Source organism: Cyprinus carpio, unplaced genomic scaffold, assembly GCF_018340385.1.
Source record: "Cyprinus carpio isolate SPL01 unplaced genomic scaffold, ASM1834038v1 S000006485, whole genome shotgun sequence".
Taxonomy (NCBI): Eukaryota; Metazoa; Chordata; class Actinopteri; order Cypriniformes; family Cyprinidae; genus Cyprinus; species Cyprinus carpio.
In genome coordinates, this window is record NW_024879160.1 from 126538 (window position 1) to 149748 (window position 23211).

General features: G+C 38.6%; 1 protein-coding gene and 1 long non-coding RNA gene across 2 annotated transcripts; both read right to left on the bottom strand.

The window, feature by feature from the left end:
* Positions 1–943: 943 nt before the first annotated feature.
* LOC122143699 lies at positions 944–16233 on the bottom strand. Its single transcript, XM_042754290.1, has 6 exons — positions 16150–16233; positions 15173–15494; positions 14944–15086; positions 14164–14493; positions 3082–3372; positions 944–2531 (listed from the first exon to the last, which is right to left on the bottom strand). The coding sequence occupies exons 2-6, from the start codon at positions 15394–15396 to the stop codon at positions 2425–2427; spliced, it is 1095 nt and encodes a 364-aa protein (XP_042610224.1). The 5' UTR covers positions 15397–15494; positions 16150–16233; the 3' UTR covers positions 944–2424.
* An 85-nt stretch (positions 16234–16318) lies between these two features.
* LOC122143700 lies at positions 16319–21243 on the bottom strand. Its single transcript, XR_006159318.1, has 3 exons — positions 21155–21243; positions 17056–17395; positions 16319–16494 (listed from the first exon to the last, which is right to left on the bottom strand). It is a non-coding gene; the product is annotated as an uncharacterized LOC122143700 (long non-coding RNA).
* Between the last annotated feature and the right edge of the window lie 1968 nt (positions 21244–23211).

Consider the following 23211-nt stretch of genomic DNA (forward strand, 5'->3'; position numbering starts at 1 on the left):
CAAAACCGATACATCGGTCGACCTCTAGTACATTAGTTTTTTTTTAAGCATATATGTATGGAACAACACAAATTACAATGTAGCTATAGATCTGTAAATACACATACATACACACACATATAAATCAGCATAAAATTTCTATTCATGCATTGAAAAGTACCTAAAAAGTAGTCTTGCACTCCTAAAAAAGGCTGTATATTATCCTAGCTTTTTAAAAAAAACAAAAATTACAGTACTTTTGAGTAAAATATTGAGGACAGTCCCAAATGTTATTTCAGTGACATATACAAAAAATTTATTCAAACAGGAACGTAGTTATAAAAAAAAAAAACATCACAGAAGGTATTTAAAAATCTTGTTCAATAATTAAAATGTCATGTAAATACAGAAAATATTTAAACAGTAAACAACTGTATTCAGTCCATCTAAAAACATCATGTTACAGACAGTATTAAAAGAAGTCAGTCTTGTTAAATGTATAATAAAAACTGGATTACTGCAACAGAAGACCGTGAAAAAAGACTATGAATTACTAATTATTTAGTTCATATTTATATTATTATTTATGTAAATAGTTTATTTTGGATGGCAACATTTAGAAATGTGATTCTAAATAACAGTAAAAAGATAAATAAATATAAACTTTTACTAGCTGTCAAAGCACAAAAATGTACAAAGGGCCTTTGACCTTCTACTGGAGTTTATTCTGCCTTACAGTTCTATGAAGATATGGTTGTAGGCAAAATGTTAATCATTTAGAAATCTGTAACAAGACACACACTTTGAAGTTGAGATGGAAAACTCTATTTTGAAATAAATCATGTATTGGTTTCATTTTTCTACAGTATGTGTTCTATTATAGTTCTGTGACTAAAACAAATATAAAAAATGTTCTTATGAAAAAAATAAGACACACACCATGAGGCTGATACAGAAGAGTCTATTTATTTTAAATTAATTAATTTATTGGTTTTTAATTTCAAAAGCATGTGCTTTTTTGGTTTCATACTTCTGTGAATATAACGAACAACCTGGAATCAGTCTACTGCATAATCACCGGATTATGGAATGATATCTTCAATATATATTGATAATATATATTTATTAATAGTTAGAATATAATAATAACCACTATCACATATCTTGTTTACAGTGTTTCTTATTTAAATTCAAGTGAGCATTCAAGTGAGGGATCTTCTCTCTTGTTCTCACTGTGATCTTCACTAAACTCTGTCTTCACAGGCTTCTGTTCCTCCTGCTGCTCTGAATGCACTTTTGCACTTCTAAAGGATTCCTGATGCTTTGAAAACGTCTCAAATCTTGTTTTGAAACAGCAGTTCAAAGCGCGCTTCTTCTTCTTCTCGTGGGTTTGACAGTTTTGGGGAAAATAAAAAGCGCGTTTCCGTCACCCACTGGTCTGGAGTGTGAGCGCACACAGTTTAACAACAAGAGTGGAGGACGATAGGGCAATAAAAAAAGAGGAAAAAGATTAAGGGAGAAAAAATAAAGTGATTGTTTCTGCTTTAACGCTGATAATTCCTCAAAATAGAGGTAAGGCTGATAAGAGGCTGCAGGATTGTGGAATCAACTTAAAGAGATAGTTCACCCAAAAATGAAAACAACATATTGTTTCAAACCTGTATAAATGCATTTCTTCTGCTGAACACAAAGGATGATATTTTTGAAGCGTGTGGGAAACAGAACAGTTCTCGGGCACCACTGACTTCTACAGTATTTTTATCCTACTATGGAAAAAATGGTGCCCTAAAACCAGGGTGACCATAAGTCCTCTTTTCCTGGACATGTCCTCTTTGTGGACCTACAAAAATGCTTCCGGTCGGGATTTCTTAATCGCCAGAAATGTCTGGGATTCGTCTGTTTCTGAATCCCGCTCCCGCTGAATCTCTGACCATTCCCGTCTGCTCCCGCGACACGTGTTTCTCTCCGAGATTTCCGTGTCCACTCCATTAAACAGTCTAAGATTGTTTATAATTCTGGTGCATCAAGGAGTATGCGGTGTATTTAAATATTTGTAAATGAGCGTTTGCTAGCTATTTACTTTTCTCGGTCACATGCAATCTGTGTAAACGGAGCACATTTTATAAGATTAGATATTTGTCAGTGAGCTCAGGATCTGTTGAGCAGCAAATACTCCAGCGTGGTCTTGTCAGTCATCTCTCCTTACTTTCGACCTGAGATCAGTTAAATCTGACTCCTGCAGTTCTTCTTGGATGCAGGGTTGCCAAGTCTGCGTTTTATTCTACAGAATTGGGCTACTTTTGAGCTGTTGCCATGGGTTGATTTTTCCAAGTGGGTTAAATGTTTGTAATCACGCAATAATTCACTAGAACCTCTTTCCAAGCTCTTTCATGCGGCTGAGCGGGACTGCCGATGATGTCCCAGCTGTGGGCGTGTCTTGTCTCATCAAACTGGACTCGTCGCCTGCCACTCGTTCCCTCCATCAGTGACTTCTCCGTTCAACAGCGGCGTCACGACAGTCGTTTCTTCACTCGCTCCTTCAGATGTGGAGTCTGCAAGAAAACACAGAGACCATCATAGAATTAAAATAACAGATGAAGATACAAAACGATTATCAGTGAATAAAGACTTAGATTTTTGCTCTGTTCCTCACAAACAGCATCTTCAGGACTATTTTTGGGGTGTTTTGACATTTTAAGCTATACAGATGTGGTCACTGAATATAAGCGGGTTTATTTTGTTGTAACAACCAGATACATTCTGCCTTACTTATAATGTACAGACCAGACACTCAAGAAATAATTGTACTTATTTTTCATTAAATGTGCAATAAGAAGAAACAGTGTAAAATCACAGTGTAAAGTTATATCTAAAATGCCAAAATATACTTTTTTCACATTCTTAAATGTAAAAAAAATATTTTCATTGCAATATTAAGCAAATTATTAAAACTCTCTCTTTAGAAAAAAAAAAAAAAACATCCTTAGAGGAGCTCATATATTCTTGCATGCACAAACACAGACAAGTGGAAAACCCTGTTGAGGACTGCTGTATAATTAAATAACTAAACAAACACGCATTAATAAATGCAGATCTACTCACCAGTGACAGTCACATTGAATCTTCTGATTGTGGTCTGTTCGTTGTTGATGATTTGCAGTTTAAAATGTCCAGAGTCGGTGGTTCTTATGTTTCTGATGGTCAGTGATCCAGTCGTCATGTTCAGATCCAGTCGGTCTATAAATTGCTTTCCAGTACTCGTCTTTCCTGAATCACTTTTCACGACGAGACTGTTTTGAGCTCCAAACGTCCACAGTATGAGATCCTCCATCTGAATCTCAGCAGCAGTCTGGAGAAGGACAGAAGCTCCCTCCTTCACTGACACGGACTTCACTTCATGTCACAGCAGCAGCACACAGAAACAGAGAAGGACAGAAAAACATGCGGCTGAATATATCACATACATTTACATGAGATCTTATAAAACGTAATTGGTAATTCTGTAAACTATACAGACAGTCCAGATTTACTTTTTAGATAAAATAAGTCAAATACAAACATTGTAAAATAGTTATTTATTTATTTTCTCTTAATGAAATAAGCTACTTTTGTTACTACAGTCGGTAAAATGTAAAAACATTTAAACAGCTGCATCATAAAGTTTTGTTTTTAATTGCAGTTTATTCAAAGTTGCGAAAACAATCCACGTTCACACAGATCCATGAAAACAATTAGAAACGTTGTATTATTCTGCCAGGCCAGTAGATGGCGATATAACTGTGTAAAGAAACACTACGTGCCTAGATGAACAGGTAAACATTTTCACAAATTTGCATTTTTGTTTTTCAAAAAACTTGCACTTTGAAAACCCGTTTACAAAAGATTGCTTTTCAGACCCCTGAAATATGGAGGACCGAGAGTGCCACTTAAAAATAAAATGAAGAATTAATTTATTGATTTATTAATTCAAACATAAAAATGTATACAAATAAATCACTTTTTAAATGGACAAATTAATAAACATATTTAAAGATGTTTATTTATTTTTTTGTTTTTAATTATAGTTTAATAAAACAATAAAACAATTCATTTTAAAAAATCATTTTTTTAATGTACAAATAAATAGACAAATTTAAAACTGTTTATTGAATTCATGTTTTAAAACATGGAAGAATAGAACAATAAAAGAGTACATTAATAAATCTTTTTAAAATCACATTTTAAAATCACTTTTTTAAAAATGCATTTGGCAATTGCTTTTCTTTATCCATTTGTCATGCAATTTAAAAAGCACAATAGTAAATCTTTTTTAAATGCACACGATCAACTTTCACCTCGATTTGAAGAGCCAACCCCTCTATTGCTTGTAAATGTAACACGCACTCTTTTGCCAAATGCTTTTATTTTTTAATTTGTTGATGAGGGAGTATTTGGACGGTTTGAAGCGACACAAAATGTCAGGGGAATCTGAACATGTTTGGAGGGGAAGCTTTACATCATTGTTAGCTTTAGCTGATTTCTGCAAAATAAATTATCTGCATATGTACACATACACATACTACACGTACGCAACAGTTTCAGATTTGTCTTATGTAGTGGTGAACTAGTGCAATATAAAGATAGTTAGGTTTTAGGTCACCGGACATTCGCTTTCGCTTGACACTGTTCTATACAGTCGACAGTCCTAAAAATATAACTACCACAGTCAGTTTTAACAAGTGGTGGGCCATCAGGGACAGTAGGGCCTTATTATTATTATTATTATTTAGGTATAATTTTCTTTTGTGTAATGTCCACAAAATGCCTTATGATTAGTTTCGTTGAGGTTGAACTGGAATATCCTACATAAAAAAGTCTGCGGCCAGCACATAGACTCTACAGTGGTGTGAAAAATTGTTGGCCCCCTTCCTGATTTATAATTTTTTTGCATGTTTGTCACACTTTAATGTTTCAGATTATGAAACAAATGTAAATATTTGTAAAAGATAACATAAGTGAACAACATGCATGCAGTTTTTAACCCTTGTGCATTGTTTCAAATTCACTACCCTTTCGTTATGTTCATGGATGAAAACATCCACTCAATTAAACTGCTGTAAAAATGTATCAGATAATTTTTTTTTTTTTTTTTTTGATAAATCTATTAATCAACCTCAGTCCTGATCAAAACTACCAAATGTTTTTAAAAAAATCCAAGTTTTTAACTCTTTAATTACCAAGTTCATAAATTATGTCACTGATTTGGGAAAAAAAAACACACACACAAAATGACTTATTTTCAATATAAAAGTAATTGTGGCTGGGTTTTTTTTTACTTTTTATCACAGTCTTGGGCATGTCAAAGATAAGTAGCAACATTGGCTTTGATGCATTGTTAGTTTTTTGTACAGCATTAGATTTTAATTTTTTTTCTCCCTCATTTATTGTTGGTGGCTGTTTTTGCCCTATTGACTTCCATTATAATGACATTTTTTGATTGCAATGCCATGACACCATATAATCATGCATTCTTGATTGTTTGTGGTTTTCCCTGTTGGGAAGAGGTAAAATTTGTTATTTTTACAGTTGATCACTAGGTGGGACCATTAACCCTTTAGATAGGTCTGTGCAAAAAAAGCTTAGTTTCTGGCTTGTATATGGAGTTATGTGGAGTATAACAGCATATTATATTGTGTGTGTGTGTGTGTGTGAGAGTGAGAGAGAGAGAGAGAGAGAGTGTTAGAGAGAGACCTTTGCGCTCTTACCTTGATGTATTTGAGAAAATCCAAATGTACACCTCTCTCTCTCAGAACTACTTGGAGTAAACAAAAGTGTATTTATGCACCTGCTGCCTTTTAATGGTGGTGACAAGTATCGACTAAACAAAAGCAAAGTACGTGGATTTAAACACTTGCATGCCATCCTGCTGGTCATTTGATGGTGAGAAGAGCAGCAAGCAACATGAGAAAGGGCTTGACTTGTACCAAAGTTTTAGAAATGATTATGCAGCTTGACCCCTCCAGCGAGCTGCAGCTTATTTGAAGTTGGTATTGCATTTTGGTTCATAATACATTATGTTTATAAATCTGATGCAAAGTAGATTTTTTTTTACAGGATTTTAAGGTTTTAAGCTGGCTTTACCATTAAGAAAAGACAAGCATTTCACACATAGGCCATCCGTACTTTTCACCATCAAAAGGCAGCAGGTGCATAAACACACTTCTTTTTTTTTTATTGTTTACTCCATGTAGTTCTGAGAGCTGAGGTGCATATTTGGATTTTTTCAGATACATCAAGGTAAGTGCACAAAGGTCTCTCTCACACTCTCTCTTTCTCTCTCTCACACACACACACACACACACACACACACTCACACACACACACACACACACACTATAATTTGTTGTTATACTCCATATAACTTCAAATACAAGCCAGAAACTAAGCCTTTTTTTTGCACAGGCCTATCTAAAGGGTTAATGGTCCCACCTAGTGATCAACTGTAAAAAAAATAACATATTTTACCTCTTCCCAACAGGGAAAACCTCCAACAATCAAGAATCTCACACACAAACACTATAATTTGCTGTTATACTCCGTATAACTCCATATACAAGCCAGAAAACATATTTTACCTCTTCCCAACCTATCTAAAGGGTTAATGGTCCAACCTAGTGATCAACTGTAAAAATAACAAATTTTACCTCTTTCCAACAGGGAAAACCACAAACAATCAAGAATGCATGATTATATGGTGTCATGGCTATTTGCAATCAAAAAATGTCGTTATAATGGAAGTCAATGGGGCAAAAACAGCCACGAACAACAAATGAGGGAGAAAAAATTAAAATCTAATGCTGCACAAAAACTAACAATGCATCAAAGCCAAAGTTGTTACTAATCTTTGACATGCCCAAGACTGTGATAAAAGGTAAAAAAATATCCAGTCCACAATCACTTTTTATATTGAAAATAAGTCATTTTGTGTGTTTTTTTTCCCAAATCAGTGACATCATTTATGAACTTGGTAATTAAAGAGTTAAAATCTTGGATTTTTTTTTTTAAACATTTGGTAGTTTTGATCAGGACTGAGGTTGATTAATAGATTTATGCAAAAAAATTATTTATCTGATACATTTTTACAGCAGTTTAATTTAGTGGATGTTTTTATCCACGAACATAACAAAAGGGTAGTGAAATTGCCCACAGTGTATTTTTAAGTTTTTGAAAATTTTCAAAGCATTTTCCCCAAAATATGTGTCAAAATAAGATTTGTCACCAAAAGTGTTTGCCCCCTAAACCTAATAACTGGTTGGACCACCTTTAGCAGCAACAACTGTAATCAAGCATTTATGATAACTTGCAATGAGTCTGTTACAGCGCTGTGGAGGAATTTTGGTCCACTCATCTATGCAGAATTGTTTTAATTCAGCCACATTGGAGGGTTTTTCAAGCATGAACCGTCTTTTTAAGGTCATGCCACAGCATTTCAATAGCATTCAGGTCAGGACTTTGACTAGGCCACTCCAAAGTCTTTATTTTGTTTTTCTTCAGACATTCAGAGGTGGACTTGCTGGTGTGTTTTAGATCATTGTCCTGCTGCAGAACCTGCAGCTTCAGAAGTTTGCTTCAGCTTGAGGTCACGAACAGATGGCCGGACATTCTCCTTCAGGATTTTTTTTGGTAAACAGCAGAATTCATGTTTCCATTTATCACAGCAAGTGTCCCAGGTCCTGAAGCAGCAAAACAGTCCCAGACCATCACACTACCACCACCATATTTTACTGTTGGTATGATATTCTTTTTCTGAAATGTGGTGTTACTTTTACACCAGACGTAATGGGACACACACCTTCCAAAAAGTTCAACTTTTGTTTAGTCAGTCCACAGAGTATTTTCCCAAAAGTCTTGGGGATCATGAAAATGTTTTCTTGTAAAACTGAGAAGAGCCTTTATGTTCTTTTTGCTCAGCAGCAGTTTTTGTCTTGGAACTCTGCCATGCAGACCATTTTTTCCCAGTTTCTTTCTTCTGCTGGAGTCATGAACACTTACCTTAACTGAGGAAAGTGAGGGCCTGCAGTTCTTTGGATGTTGTTGTGGGGTCTTTTGTGACCTCTTGGAGGAGTGGTCGCTGTGCTCTTGGGGTAATTTTGGTCGGCTGGCAACTCTTGGGAAGGTTCTTCACTGTTCCATGTTTTCTCCATTTGTGAATAATGGCTCTCGCTGTGGTTCGCTGGAGTACCAATGCTTTAGAAATGGCTTTATAACCTTTTCCAGACTGATAGATCTCAATTACCTTCTTTCTCATTTGTTTCTGAATTTCTTTGGATCTCTGCATGATGTCTAGCTTTTGAGGATCTTTTGGTCTACTTCAGACAAGTCCTATTTAAGAGATTACTTGATTGCGAACAGATGTGGCAGTAATTAGGCCTGGGTGTGGCTAAAGAAATTAAACTCAGGTGTGATAAACCAGTTTTAACAGGGGGGGCAAACACTTCTTCACACAGGGCCATGTAGTTTTGGATTTAGTTTTCCCTTAAAAATAAAAACCTTCATTTAAAAAAACTGCATGTTGTATTTACTTGTGTTATCTTTGTCACAGTGTCTGGTCTGTGTGTTTCCCTGGGTGTCCACTAGTGGTCTCACTTCCCCATAGGCACCCCACTGCAAGTACTACATTTCCCACAAAGCCTTGTCCCTTCATCATGGTTAAATGCACACCTGTTAATTGCACTCAGCTGTCTCCACTTTCATCGTCTTCACCTATCTAAATAAACCGGCCTATTTTCTATCTGTGTCATGGAGTCCTTGTTTTCCGTCACCCGGTTTTCTCACGGTCCCTTGTGTTTTCTTGTTTCTTGTTTCTGGACTGATTTTGTGTTATGACCTCTTGCCTGTTTTTGGATTATGATTTTTGGATTACCCTATTAAAACACTGCTTTTGGATCTCTCATTTCCAGTGTGCATTTGTTACAGAAGGACTCCATCATGCCCAGATCCAGCGGTGTGGGATTTCGTGTCCGTTCCCCAGCCAGCATGGAGGAGCGGAGGGGGAGATTCCTAAAATTAACCACCCTCCGTCAAAAGGGGAGTGAGGTGGGTGGTTTGGCACAATTATTCTGGACCATGGCGGAAGGCATGGGGTACAATGATGAGGCACTTAAAGACCTTTTTAATGCCTGCCTGGACAACCCTGTGCCTGAGTGGGAAATGAATGAGATGGAGATCTTGGATTTTTGGGGGTTCACAATGTACCTGCAACATCGGTCTCAGTGGGATACCCCAGCGACACCTGTCTCTCCAGGTGTGATGGCCGACTCTAGACCAGTGTCTCCAGACAGGAGGACCACCAGCCCAGCGCAACTGCACAAGGTGGTCGCCAGCCCAGTACCACTGCACAAGGTGGTCGCAAGCCCAGCACCACTGCAAAAGATGGCCGCCAGCCCAGCACCACTGCGCAAGATGGCCGCCACAGGTGACCCTCCAGAGTCGAGTCAGGTCCCTGGTTGATCCTCCAGAGTCGAGTCAGGTCCTTTTTAACGCCTGCCTGGACAACCCTGTGCCTGAGTGGGAAATGAATGAGCTGGAGATCTTGGATTTTTGGGGGTTCACAATGTACCTGCAACATCGGTCTCAGTGGGATACCCCAGCCACACCTGTGTCTCTCCAAATGTGACGGGCCGACTCTAGACCGGTGTCTCCAGACAGGAGGACCGCCAGCCCAGCGCCACTGCGCAAAATGGCCGCCAGCCCAGCGCCACTGTGCAAGATGGCCGCCAGCCCAGCGCCACTGCACAAGATGGCCGCCAGCCCAGCGCCACTGCACAAGATGGCCGCCGGTCCAGCGCCACTGCACAAGATGACAGCCACAGGTGACCCTCCAGAGTCGAGTCAGGTCCCCGTGGACCCTCCAGAGTCGAGTCAGGTCCCCGTTGACCAGGTCCCCGCTGATTTCACAGAGTCGAGTCAGGTCCCCGTGGTACCTCCAGAGTCAAGTCTAGTCCCCGTGGTCCCTCCAGAGTCGAGTCAGGTCCCCGTTGACCAGGTCCCCGCTGATTTCACAGAGTCGAGTCAGGTCCCCGTGGTCCCTCCAGAGTCGAGTCAGGTCCCCGTGGTCCCTCCAGAGTCGAGTCAGGTCCCCGTTGACCAGGTCCCCGTGGTCCCTCCAGAGTCGAGTCAGGTCCCCGTGGTCCCTCCAGAGTCGAGTCAGGTCCCCGTGGTCCCTCCAGAGTCAGGTCAAGTCACCATTAACACCCATGAGTCAAGCAAAATCACAGTTAGACCTCCTGAGTCAAGTCAAGTCACTCTTGATCTTTATGGGCAAAGTCAAGTCACCAGTGTTCTTCATGGGCAAGGTCAAGTCACCCGTGATCTTCATGGGAAAGGTCAAGTCACCCGTGATCTTCATGAGCAAAGTCAAGTCACCAATGATCTTCATGAGTCAAGTCAAGCCACAGTTTATCTTCCTGAACGAAGTCAAGCCACAGTTGATATTCCTGAACCCAGTCAAATCACCACGGATCTACCAGAGCCTTGTCACGTCTTAGCTGAACTTCCAGACACATCTCAGCTGAGACGCAACAACCTCCAGAGCCTTGTCACGTCTCAGCTGAACCTCCAGAGTGCTCGTCCTATCCTGTCATGGCCATGGAGGCCATCCTTAACTTGTTCATGTTCTCTATTTCAGGCTTACCTAACCGGACTTGCTCTCTTGTGCCATCGATCCCACTGTGGTGGTCTTCTGCGCTGCCCTGGTGGGCTTCTGTCTCGAACCGCACGGCTGTGGTGGGTCTTCTGCGCCGCCCTGGAGGGCTTCTGTCTCGACCGCACGGCCGTGGTGGTCCTCTGCTCCGCCCTGGTGGGCTTCTGTCTCGACCGCATGGCTGTGGTGGTCCTCTGTGCCGCCCTGGTGGGCTTCTGTCTCGACCGCACGGCTGTGGTGGTTTTCAGCGCCGCCCTGGTGGGCTTCTGTCTCGACCGCACGGCTGTGGTGGTTCTCTGCACTGCCCTGGTGGGCGTCAGTCCCGTCTGCTCGGTTGTGGTGGGCTCCAGTTCCATCTGCGCCACCCCGGTGGGCTCCAGTTCCACCTGCTCCACCCTGGATTCCTGCCCTGTCGGCTCTGCCCTGGGACCCTGAACTTTCCGTTCCCTCCTGGCCTCGTTGTTTTGTTTTTGTTTTTTCACTTCCTGTCTCTGTTTCCCTCTATGGACCTGGCCCTCCGTCCCTCCCCCTTATCCTCCACCAGTCCACCTCCCTCCTGGTCTCTGTGTTCCTTGGTTTGTTTTTGTGGTCGATGGAGCATCTGGTAGCTGCTCCTTAGAGGAGGGGGTAATGTCACAGTGTCTGGTCTGTGTTTCCCTGGGTGTCCACTAGTGGTCTCACTTCCCCATAGGCACCCCACTGCAGGCACTACATTTCCCACAAAGCCTTGTCCCTTCATCACGGTTAATTGCACACCTGTTAATTGCACTCAGCTGTCTCCACTTTCATCGTCTTCACCTATCTATATAAAACCGGTCTGTTTTCTATCTGTGTTATGGAGTCCTTGTTTTCCGTTACCTGGTTTTTCTCGCGGTCCCTTGTGTTTTTTCTTGTTTCTTGTTTCTGGACTGATTTTGTGTTATGACCTCTTGCTCTTTTTTTGGATTATGATTTTTGGATTACCCTATTAAAACATTGCTTTTGGATCTCTCGTTTCCGGTGTGCATTCGTTACAATCTTTGACTAAATATTTAAATTTGTTTGATGATCTAAGACATTAAAGTGTGACACACATGCAAAAAAAAATAAGAAATCAGGAAGGGGACCAACACTTTTTCACAACACTGTATAAAAACAGGGCCAGCAATACAGATAGTAATGCTTCCCTTTTGTTCAAAGACGTCGCATCTGATTTGTAATGAGCATTGGCGACAGAATCATCAGCCAATCAAATTTTGACGTTCCATGACAGCACGCCCTCTGTGACCAGCGATGTGCCCAGTGCTTTCCCCAGCTAGGGTTGCCAGGTTTTCACCACAAAAACCCACCCAATCGTGTTTCGAGGTGTCCCCCATTAAAAAAATTGCTTTCCAAGGAGTTAAATACACGTTTTTGTCTGGGTTCTCCTGGTAAAATTCACATTCCAAGGGGCTAAATATCATGTCACTGAGGTCGCTTCAACCAGCAGACATGAAAAACAACTCACGGCAACATTGTTAAAGTAGCCCAATTTTGCAACACTGCACCCAGCGTTTAGTTGGGAATTTCCAAGCCGCTGTCGCCAGCGCCTCTACACCAGACCTTGTTGCCGATCTGCCTTTTTTTCAAGGCGCTCTTTTGCAGACAAAAGAGGAATAACTGAAGGATAAAAACTACTTAAACTGAATTCGCTAACAACGGTTTTGTACGCCATTTCAAAGATTGCACCTATGAGTGGCTAACAGCTAGCACCGAGCACAACAAGTTATTTGGCCATGTTTATTTTTTTAATACGAGTAAAGGGACATGGAATGACAGACGCACAGACTTTATTTACAAGTGACAGGTGAGTGCTTTATTATTTGATGAGTATTGAATCATGCACATGGTTATGGAGGTGTATGTGATGGTTGATAATGCTGTGGTGTGGTGTGTGGGATGTCCAGCATTTGTACAGTTCTGCTGCTGTGAGCGCGTCGGTATTTTAAAGTGACATGAATGTTCGTAGTGACCCGTCTGTTGGTGGATTACTTTTACTGATCCATGTAGGGAAATTTACTCTGAATTTAACACGACCTCATCTAGTCTACTGTTGAAATTGTTGATCAGCTGTCATTGTTGTTGAGAGCCTGTGTGCGGCATAATATGCAAATTGTATGCATATGGCTGCGTTAGCTGTTACAGAGATGTGTAAGATGTGGGTATGTAGTTTAGAGTTGCTTACTGAAGGCCCTGACTGAAACCCCACGGTGCGGTTACAGAGATAACAGTACGCAACCGCTTTATATCAACATGAAAAAAATATTTCAAAACTATTTTACATTTAAATAGAACACATTGTCAAACTTTAAAGCTTGTATAACTATTGTTTTTTACTATAGCCCTGTAGTGCAAACATTAATTAATTTTTGAACTTCATTTTGTACTGTGAGGTAAATTTGCAGATGATAACTGAGAGGAGAATTTATTTAACTCGTATCAGCTAAAGCTAACAGATCATCCACAATCCCTCTCCAAACACGTTCAGATTCCCCTGACATTTTGCGTCGCTTGAATCCATCTTCTAAATCTACTCTTGCTTTAATGACATAAAGCTCTTCTCACTGTCCAATGACAGTGTGTGTTACATTTACACGCAAGAGAGTGGTTGGCTCTTCAAATCGAGGCGAAAGTTGATTGGTTGCTCCCACATGTGTACTGTCCAATGGCATTTTTTTTTTAACTCAATTGACAAATGGATAAAGAAAAGCATTTGGCAAAAGGACAAAGAAAAGTAATTGGCAAATATAGAGAGAAAAGCAATTGCCAAATGCATTTTTAAAAAGCTATTTAAAAGGAGAATTTTAAAAAGACTTATTAATGTACTTTTTTATTGTTTTATTAATCCTCGTTTTAAATCATGAATTCAATAAACAGTTTGAAATGTCTATATATTTATACTTTAAAAAATATATATTTTTTAATTTATTGTTTTGTTTTTTATTAAACTATAATTAAAAACACAAATGAAATAAACATCTTTAAATATGTCTCATAATTTGTCAATTTAAAAAGTGATTTATTTATTTACATTTTTTATGTTTGAATTATTAAATCAATAAATTGATTTTTCATTATATATTTAAGTGGCACTCTCGGTCCTCCATAACCGAAACAGTTATTGAGTAAATGGACAGCCAAAACGCATAAACTTTCTCATTTTTAGTTGAAAATAGTGTAAATAGATTAATGTAGATGTAACCTTAAGAAATGAAGATGCAATAAAATTGTGTAATCGATATTGTCAAACCAGCCTTATCTATGATTACTGATCATGTCTTTTTTCCTTTTGACACTCATGTTTATTCATGCAATATTACAGCTTTAATCTCCGAATTTTAAAGGCTTTGTTCTCATGAAATTATGAACATGGCCCTATACTCTCAAGCAGTCTAAAAAACAATGTCATATTTGAGTTAGTGTGGATGTGTTTCAGATCATTTGGTGCACACTCATAACCAGATTAGAAGAGTTGATATACTTACCACTGACAGTAAGAATGAATCTCATGTGTTTGGTTTTTCTGCTGTTGCTGATTATGTTTAGTTTATGGAGTCCTGAGTGAATGGTTATGACATTGCTGATAGTGAGATCTCCAGTTATATTATCCAGCATCAGTTTACTCCTGAATCTCCCATCAGCACCCTCAGATAAAGATGTTCTTCTGGTCTCTCCATTGATTTGAGCAATGCAATTGTCTTTAGCTTCATAGCACCACTCTATCATATCATTAGCATTTATTTCAGTAAGACCAGTGCGTAGAGTTGGAGAATCTCCCTCCATCACTGTCTCTTCCTTCTCTTCGCCTGCCACAGCTTCACACAAAGACAGAGAACAGAAATGTGTTCATTAGCGTCAAAGTCCCTTTCAGGCAAGTCAATTTAGTCTTTATTTCAGCTATTTCAGTTGTGCAAGTGTAGCTTTTAACTCTTTGAATGAGGTAACATCAACTTCTCCAAAGCTGTTTACCAAGCTTATGATTAAATGTCATATTTGAAATCACCCAATGAAATCTGACATCAACTGTCTCATTTTTTTTATTTTTTAATAAACACTGGAATCATTTAAAACACTGCATTTGATGACTTTATCAGTCAGCGATTGGCTCATGTATTTGAAATGCAGGAGTAGAAGGCAAGTAGCTTCTCAAACTACAGTTTTCAGAGAACTGAACTCTAAATGGACAAATGAGTGAATCAAAATAAATAAATGCATTTCTACCAAGTTAGGAGATGGAAATCCTGTCTAAAGTATATAATACTTACCCATTTGCTTTGTTAATTTAGAGATCTTGTGGCGATAGTAAATGAGAGCCAAAGCTGCAGCCACAAGCAGCAAAACTGAAACTAAAACAACAAAAACACAACTCCTGCTGCAGCACCTGAAGAAAGACCTGGATCTTGGACAGCTATAATGAGAGACAGTCAAGGTGTCAGTCAGTCAAATGACTTCAAATATATGCTAGCAAAACCGTATGCTCTTTCAGTTCCTCACCATTGACTGAAAGAAGGAATCGCTGTGGCGCTCTCACGGCCTCTGATCTGCAGCTCATAAAGTCCAGCGTGTTCACTTCTGCTCTTCTTGATAGTCAGAGAGCCGTTCTGATTCAGCTGCAGAAGACCTCTGAACCTATCATCAGCATCGTTTAATGAGACGTCACTAGATTCAGTATCGATTCTAGCGAGGAGGATTCCTTGATCTCCAAACCTCCAGAGCATCAGAGCATCTTTGTGAATTTCAGCATCAATGCATAGAGTGACAGGATCTCCCTCCGACACAGACACTGACTTCACTCCATCCGTCTCATCAGCCACGCCTGCAAAACAAGCAGAACGCCAACTAACTGTGTGCTGCAAATTCTGGAAACCCTCACTCAATAAATGCAAATGTGTGGTCTGAAATCATGAAACCTGAATAACCATAACAACTAAACCAGGATAAATATGAATACTGAAAAAATAATTTAAGGTTTAGAATGACAAAATTATTAACAAACTGTTCTAAACTCTGATCATTAGCTGCTTTTGCACTGCCAGGCTGAACAAACAAACTTGCATATGCGAGAAACGACATAATTGTGAGATATAAACACACAATTGCATGAAAAAAGTCAGAGTTACGAGATATAAACTTGCAATATTGAGAAAAAAAAGTCAAATATAGTGAGATATAAACACAAATGCAAGAAAAAAACTCACAAATATGAGCAAAAAAGTCAGAATTTTGAGATAAAACGTGTAATTGTTTAGAAAACAGTCAGAATTGTGAGCTTATGTCCACCAATTCTGAGGGAAATAGTCAGAGTTGTGAAAATATAAACTCTCAATTGTGAGACAAAACTCAAAAAAACAAATAAACTCGCAGCTTGGCTCTGGGACTGTCACGGGAATGGAAGGGTTAAGCAATGGGAACGGTTTGGCCCAACGGTGGAAGAGCAGCTGATGTTACACAGAAAGACTTCAGATACTCACTAATGACAGCAACACTAAATGTCTTTTGTCTTGATCTTTTCTCTAGAGATGGTGAGTTTATATTGTCCCGAGTGTCTGATTCTGGTGTTTTGTGATGGAGAGAGATCCAGACTTTTGATCCACCTGCAATCTGCCACTGAATCTAATCATCATCAGCGACAAAAAATGAAGTCGAGTCTTGCTTTTTCTCTTTAATTTGAGATATGAGAGAGTCTTTGGGTCCGAACATCCACAGTATGGTGTCGTCGTTGAGTAGATCAGAAAGGTTAGTGTGTAGGGTGACAGAATCTCCCTCCATCACTGTCACAGACACTGACTTCACTCCATCCGTCTCATTAGCCACGCCTGCAAAACAAGCAGAACGCCAACTAACTGTGTGCTGCAAATTCTGGAAACCCTCACTCAAATGCAAACATGTGGTCTGAAATCATGAAACCTGAATAACCATAACAACTAAACCAGGATAAATATGAATATTGAGAAATAATTTGTGGTTTAGAATGACTAAATTATTAACAAACTGATCTAAAAAACTCTGATCATTAGCTGCTTTTCCACCGTCAGGCTGAACAAACAAACTTGCATATGCGGGAAACGACATAATTGTGAGATATAAACTCGCAATTGCACAAAAAAAGTCAGTTACGAGAAATAAACTCACAACTGTGAGAAGGACTGCAAAATATAAATTCTCATTGCAAAAAAAAAAAAATAGAGAGATATAAACTCACAAATATCAGAAAAAAAAAAAAAAATGTGTAATTGTGAAAAAAAAAAAGTCAGAATTGTGAGCTTATATCCACCAATTCTGAGATAAAAGTCAGAGTTTGAAAAAAAAAAAATTAATTGCAATTGGATCTCGGATTGGCACGGAATGGAAAGAATGGAAAGACTTCAGATACTCACTAATGACAGTGACATTAAATGTCTTCTTTGTCTTGATCTTTTCTCTAGAGATGGTGAGTTTATATTGTCCCGAGTGTCTGATTCTGGTGTTTGTGATGGAGAGAGATCCAGACTTTTGATCCACCTGCAATCTGCCACTGAATCTAACATCATCAGCGACAAAAAAATGAAGTCGAGTCTTGCTTTCTCCTTATTTCAGATATGAGAGAGCCTTTGGGTCCGAACATCCACAGTATGGTGTCGTCGTTGAGTAGTTCAGAAAGGTTAGTGTGTAGGGTGACAGAATCTCCCTCCATCACTGTCACAGACTCAGATTCATCCGTCTCTGAACCAGACACAACTGCAAAAACAAACAGAACCGTTTACTGACTTCAGCAACACATTCACCTGAAATCACTGTGTGAGCTGCTGAAAGACAAACAGATGTGGAATTACTCTTCAGATTGTTGATTTTAGACCACACACAACGAAGCTAGCACTGAAACAAGATAAATGTACTTGAGAAGCAACACTGCGTAAGCGATTTAAAGTTTGAAGTTCACCCAAAATGAAGATTCTGTCATCATGTGCTCATCCTCAAGTTGTTCTAAACTTGTATGTTGAACACAAAAGAAGACATTTTGAAGAATTTTGGCAACCAAAAACTTTCTGCTGCTCCCATTGACTTATTTTTTCATACTATGGAAGTCACAAGGTGCCCTCAACTTTTGAAAATATCTTCTTTTCTTCAACAGAAAAAAAAAAAAAACTTGTAGGTTTAGAACAACTTGAGGACAAAAAAAAAAAAAAAAAAAAGTATTTTTAGCTGACCTTTCTTTCCTTTAAAGATTTGTTTTTTATAGACTGTAACTTGAAAATAAATATTTTGTCTTACTGCATTTTGATTTGGAAGTTTAGATGGATTACTTTTTGGTTAACTACAAGTGTGCAGAGGTGGACAAAATACACAACTCCATTACTTGAGTGAAAGTACAGACACTGCTGCTCAATATATTACTCCATTACAAGTGAAAGTTGTAAAGACTGATTTTTAATAAAGTAAAAGTATAGAAGAACTTGCATTTAAAAAGTACTTAAGTACCAAAAGTAAATTTCCTTTTTTTTATACATGTTTAAATATACTGTTTTATTGTTGTATGTAATACTTGCAATATATATATGCCTCTGAAGCTACAAATACATTACACCTTACTCAATACAACAAGCTTGTAGTATCTTTGGAATAAAGAGCTTTAAGTTAAAAACTTATAGAAATATAGAACTATTAAAGTGAGTGGACAAAAAAATAAAATAAATATAGCTGCAAGCAGCAATTACAGGGCCAAGCACTACAGAAGCAAGCTTCAGACCAATGGTAGGAATGAGTAATTAAAACCATTTTAAGATTATTTAAGGCAAAATGGCTGAAAAATCATAAAAAGAACAACTAGCAATAGGGTTTATTGGCTTATCACGTTTGACCAATAGATGGCGCTGTTACCAAATTGATGTGCTGTGGTCAGTGTGAGGTGACAATGGCACCTACAAAGTTTGGTGTACATATGTCAAAGCTTTGCAGAGATACAGCCGCAGATGCAGTTTGGCATCTTTCCAGCAAATTCGTTCATGTGCTAAACGAAAAACCGTTTCATATACCAACACGAAATCCATAACTTTTTTTGCCAGCTTGGTCTGAAGATGATCTGAGCCAAATTTGGTGAAAATTGGACCAACGATCTAGGAGGAGTTCGAAAACGTATGTTTTCAACATGAATCAAAATGGTGGACAGGAAGTTCAGCAAAATATTTCTAAAAATTGATATCGGTGTTCTCGTCATGATCCAAGGAATCTATCAACATCAGTCCGTTTTACAATAGGCTAATGTACGCAAAAGTTAGTAGCATTTTTCTAATAGTTCATCATTACTTTTGAACACAAGGTGGCGCTGGCCCCCAAACTTCGCACTTTTTTGAGTAGGCATCAGGGCATGGAGAGGTTGGTCAGAGTTTGTTGTTGCAAAGTACTTGGCTGACAGCATACTTCCTTGCTGGCACAGATTCTTTTGCACATTACATACAGCTTAGGAAAGGCAGTCTTAGATAGAAAAGTACTTTCGGCCCAGGAAGAACATAAGCGTGGGGTCAAGCACGTCTATAAGGTTTTTATAACCTGGCTTCTCGACAGTGCTAAGCGGAAGCGTGTCTTTGGCTATATGATATGCCACTGCCTCCGTTATATCTTTGTATTGTTTAGATTCTTTGTCTAATCAGGCACTGATGTAGAGTACCTCTCCATGGTGGTCTGCTGCTTGTGCGGAGTGGTTGCAGCTACTGATGTTGTTGGTTGAATACAGCTGTGCTCCAAAGGGTGTGTTGAGGTGCGGCTAAGGTGGTAAATCAAGAAGTTCGTCGTCTTGGCGGGGATGACGGTCCTTGCATACATTTGCAGACGACATTGGTCTGACTACGGTCAGACTTATAATATCCAAAAAAACTGCCATACTGGCGAGCTGACTTTTCCTCTTTTATTTACACTTTTCCCCAGTCCTCGCTCGCTGCGGCACTCATTTTCTGCTTCTCAGTCTCGCCGGTGACTGAAGAGGAATCCAGCAGACCAGGCACGAGACAAAGATATGGCGCAACCAAACTTGATTATACTGTTTACACGATTGGCTGTTAGCATGTTCACTCCCTCCCTACATTGCTAGGTTACCAGAGAGTGAGTGCCTTTTTATTATGCAAGCCAAACTTGCTTTGCAACCTCTGTTTTCTTCCGCGAAGAAATAAAAATATCGAACGTTTATCGAACACATTTTTTTATTGATATCGATCACCTGTCTATCGCGATACATATCGTTTATCGTTTTATCGCCCAGCCCCTAGCCCTATGTCTAATCAACTTGAATTCCATAACTTTTTTTTGCCGGCATCGTCTGAAGATGATCTGGTTCAATTTTCTTGACAAAATCGGTTCAATGTGCCTATGATGAGTTGGAAAAAGTATTTTTACGAACAACTGAAAATAGTGAAAAAAAAACTAAACCTTGCGATTTTTTGAATTTTGTGTCCTTTCGTGTCCTTTCGACTCGGGCACGAGCCAAGGAATCAGAGAAAAACAGAATTTTAATTTTGTGGTTTACGGTTCAAAAGTTATTAGCATAAAGATATTGAAATTTTGGACAAAGTGGTGGCGCTAGAGAGTTTGAGTTAGAGACTCCAAATTTGCTATGGTTAACGTTGACACTGTCCTCTATCAGTGTGCCAAATTTCACAACTTTCCCGCAGAAAGCGTATTTCTATGGGCTGCCATAGACTTGCGGGCGGAAGAAAGAAAAAAATCACGCTAACGGATACAATAGGTGTGCCTCAAGCCACCTTCAGTGCTTGGCCCCTAAAAATAAAACTTTGCATCCCTCCCCACCCCCACAGAAGCAGCATGGAAGTCATCTCATACACCTGTCGCCCATTCATCCACATTTGAGTGGACAGCATTAAATACCAGCATGCAAGAACACACCTGTAGCTGTATAACTTTACAACAACAATGCTGCTTTTGTAGACAAAAACATGTGTGTCTAATATATAGCACAATATTAACTTCTTAGTATTCTATTGTTTTATAAATAACTATCACATTTGCAGCTGGTCAGTATTTCAGATCACTTCACGTAACCCTACAAGAGTGATAACTGATAGACCTGTACTAAAAAAAGAAAAGAAATCCGCCACAGACTTTAAAGCAGCTGCACAGTAAATGAATTTCCACTTCGAGGACCTTGATATAAATGTTATGTTAAGTTCTTAGGTACAGTACTCAAGTAAAGGTGCTTTTTTGTTTGTTTCTGTACACCTCTGCAAGTGTGCCAAACTAGATCTCAAAACACAGTCCTAACAAAGTTTGTGTCAGGTTTCTTCTCAAACAGGCCTAATAGCATCTCGTTTCAGGACTAAAATACTCCTCAAAAAAAGGATGTTTTTCCCTTCAGTCTTTTTCTGTATTCGATCTGTTACTACTTCTGTCATTAATAAATCATCATTAAATAGTGAAATCATCCATCCAAAAAGCCTTTTCTATAAACAACGAATCGACACCGAGAGGAAATCGAGGTTCAACACTTACCGTACATTAATAATACAAACACAAAGAGCAACAGGTTCCGCATGCTGCTGTAGATCCGTGAATATCTATTTATTAAAGATGATCGATGAATTTCTGTGTTTCTGTTCCGCTGAATATTTATGTAGAGCCACACAAGAATGGATCCGAAACTCAGAACTTTTAAAACACACTAGACTGCAACACAAGATACTTTTATTTTTTACCCTAATTTAGATAAAATATAGATGTATCTGTCCTGGCAGAGCGGAAGGTGTGGCGCGATCAGGATGTTTATGTACAAAAATAATGTAATTTAAAAACTAAAATTAACGTTAAATTAAGCGAGAAGTACAGGACGACGTCTTCTGTCTTGGTTTTTTTTAACTACGGCTGGCGGCCTCACCTGGTGCACCAGCATATATTAGGTGCACGACCGCCCTACCTTCTGCTCCGGAGTGGGAACTAGGGAGCGTCACATTTCCTACTTTTCGTGCTTTTAAGAAACTCAAAGAAAAGCTTTTACTATTTGTTTTACTCCTTGCCATTCTCAATTTATTAAAGATTTAATATGTACCCTTGACCTGTAATTCCTTACACTTCTTGATTTAAACTACTCATCTTTCTTTTTCTTCCTAATATTTCTTACATTAAAGAATTGCAATGCGTTACTATTTCGTCTACGTTGCATTTCCTTCACATAGTCCATTTGGATGATAAGGAAACGTCGGTATGACAGCTTCTTTTACATGCATTTTGACTGCCCTCTCATCACCCGTTACGTAAGTGCACGATTACACGGCGCAACAACACCGTAAAAATAATAAATAATAAATAAAATAAAATAAAATAAAAAAACGTCTGTCTTGAGCGCAGTGGATTTCTGATCGCACCACAGCTTTCCCGCGTCTGCCTCGACAGATATAGCTTTTATTTTCTTAAAATGGTGGTCTCAGGAAAAGAAACAAAATATACACTAGGTTTCTTTTGTTGCTCTTTGGTTGTGTATTATTTAATGTACGGTAAGCGCGTTTGAATCCATCGATTTGCTTCTCATCGGTTTTTGATTCGTAATGTTTATAGAAAAGGCACTTTTGGATGATGTCTTACGATAACATTTATATCAAGTGTCCTGTCGGAATGGAAATTCATTACTATGCATGCGCTGCTTTACAAACGTCTGTGTGGGTTTTTCTTTTCTTTTCTTTTTGTTTTTAGCTCAGTCCTATCAGATATCACACTCACCAGCTGCAAACAGTGATTCACAAAGAGAAAACTAAGAATATTGTAGTTATATAATTCACAATTAGTGAATGTCTTCTTATTTTTGCTTAATTGTGGGTAAATTATAATATTAGATTCGACTAGGCTTCAGTGTATTCAGGAGGCGTAACTTGTATTATACTAGTATTACATGAAACACTAATAAAACAGTATGTTGACATTAACAAAAGAAATGTACTGTTAGTATACAGACTTGTGCGTCCCATAACGGTGGTGCAGGTTAACATGTTCACAGTAAAAGTACACGATCGTAGGTAATGAGGTTAAAAAGAAGTACTTTATTTAAGAGTTTTGATGTGGCTTGTGTTTGAGACAATGTGTTTTTTTTTTTTATATTTTGTTTGTTTTTTTTGAGAATAGAGCAAAAACGGCCATACAATGTCTACACCGGAAGTCCTCTTCAATATTAACTACTTGTTTATTGTTTTCACCGTTTGTATAAAATCAATTATCACATTTGTAATTCAGGCCTTACTATTTTTTGGAGAAAAAAAAAACCCTATTCGTGTGGATATTGATTTACATGTAATGGAGGTAAATAGAATACCTTTTCTTTCTGCCTCATAGCTTAAATTATGTGATACTCTAGATGTATGTTTAATATCTTGAATTATGCATTGCAGTGGAACAGACCGCACTCTAAATGCGCTACCTCGCACTAGTCTTAGTAAATCTCTCATCACCTAGATGTAATGCGTGCACTCTTTAAAGTCTGTTTTTGTGTGTTTGGCTTTTAGCGATATTCTCGTAATATCAAATCACACTTCATTAAAACTAACAATTATCGATATTAATCC

Excerpts from the sequence above, each read along its gene's own strand:
- LOC122143699 (XM_042754290.1), bottom strand. The coding sequence starts at position 15,396 with ATGCTCTGGAGGTTTGGAGATCAAGGAATCCTCCTCGCTAGAATCGAT. Across the intron at positions 15,087-15,172 it reads ATTCCTTCTTTCAGTCAATG|CTGTCCAAGATCCAGGTCTT; the intron begins GTGAGGAACTGA and ends CTCTCATTATAG. Across the intron at positions 3,373-14,163 it reads ATTCATTCTTACTGTCAGTG|TGAAGTCCGTGTCAGTGAAG; the intron begins GTAAGTATATCA and ends TGTGACATGAAG.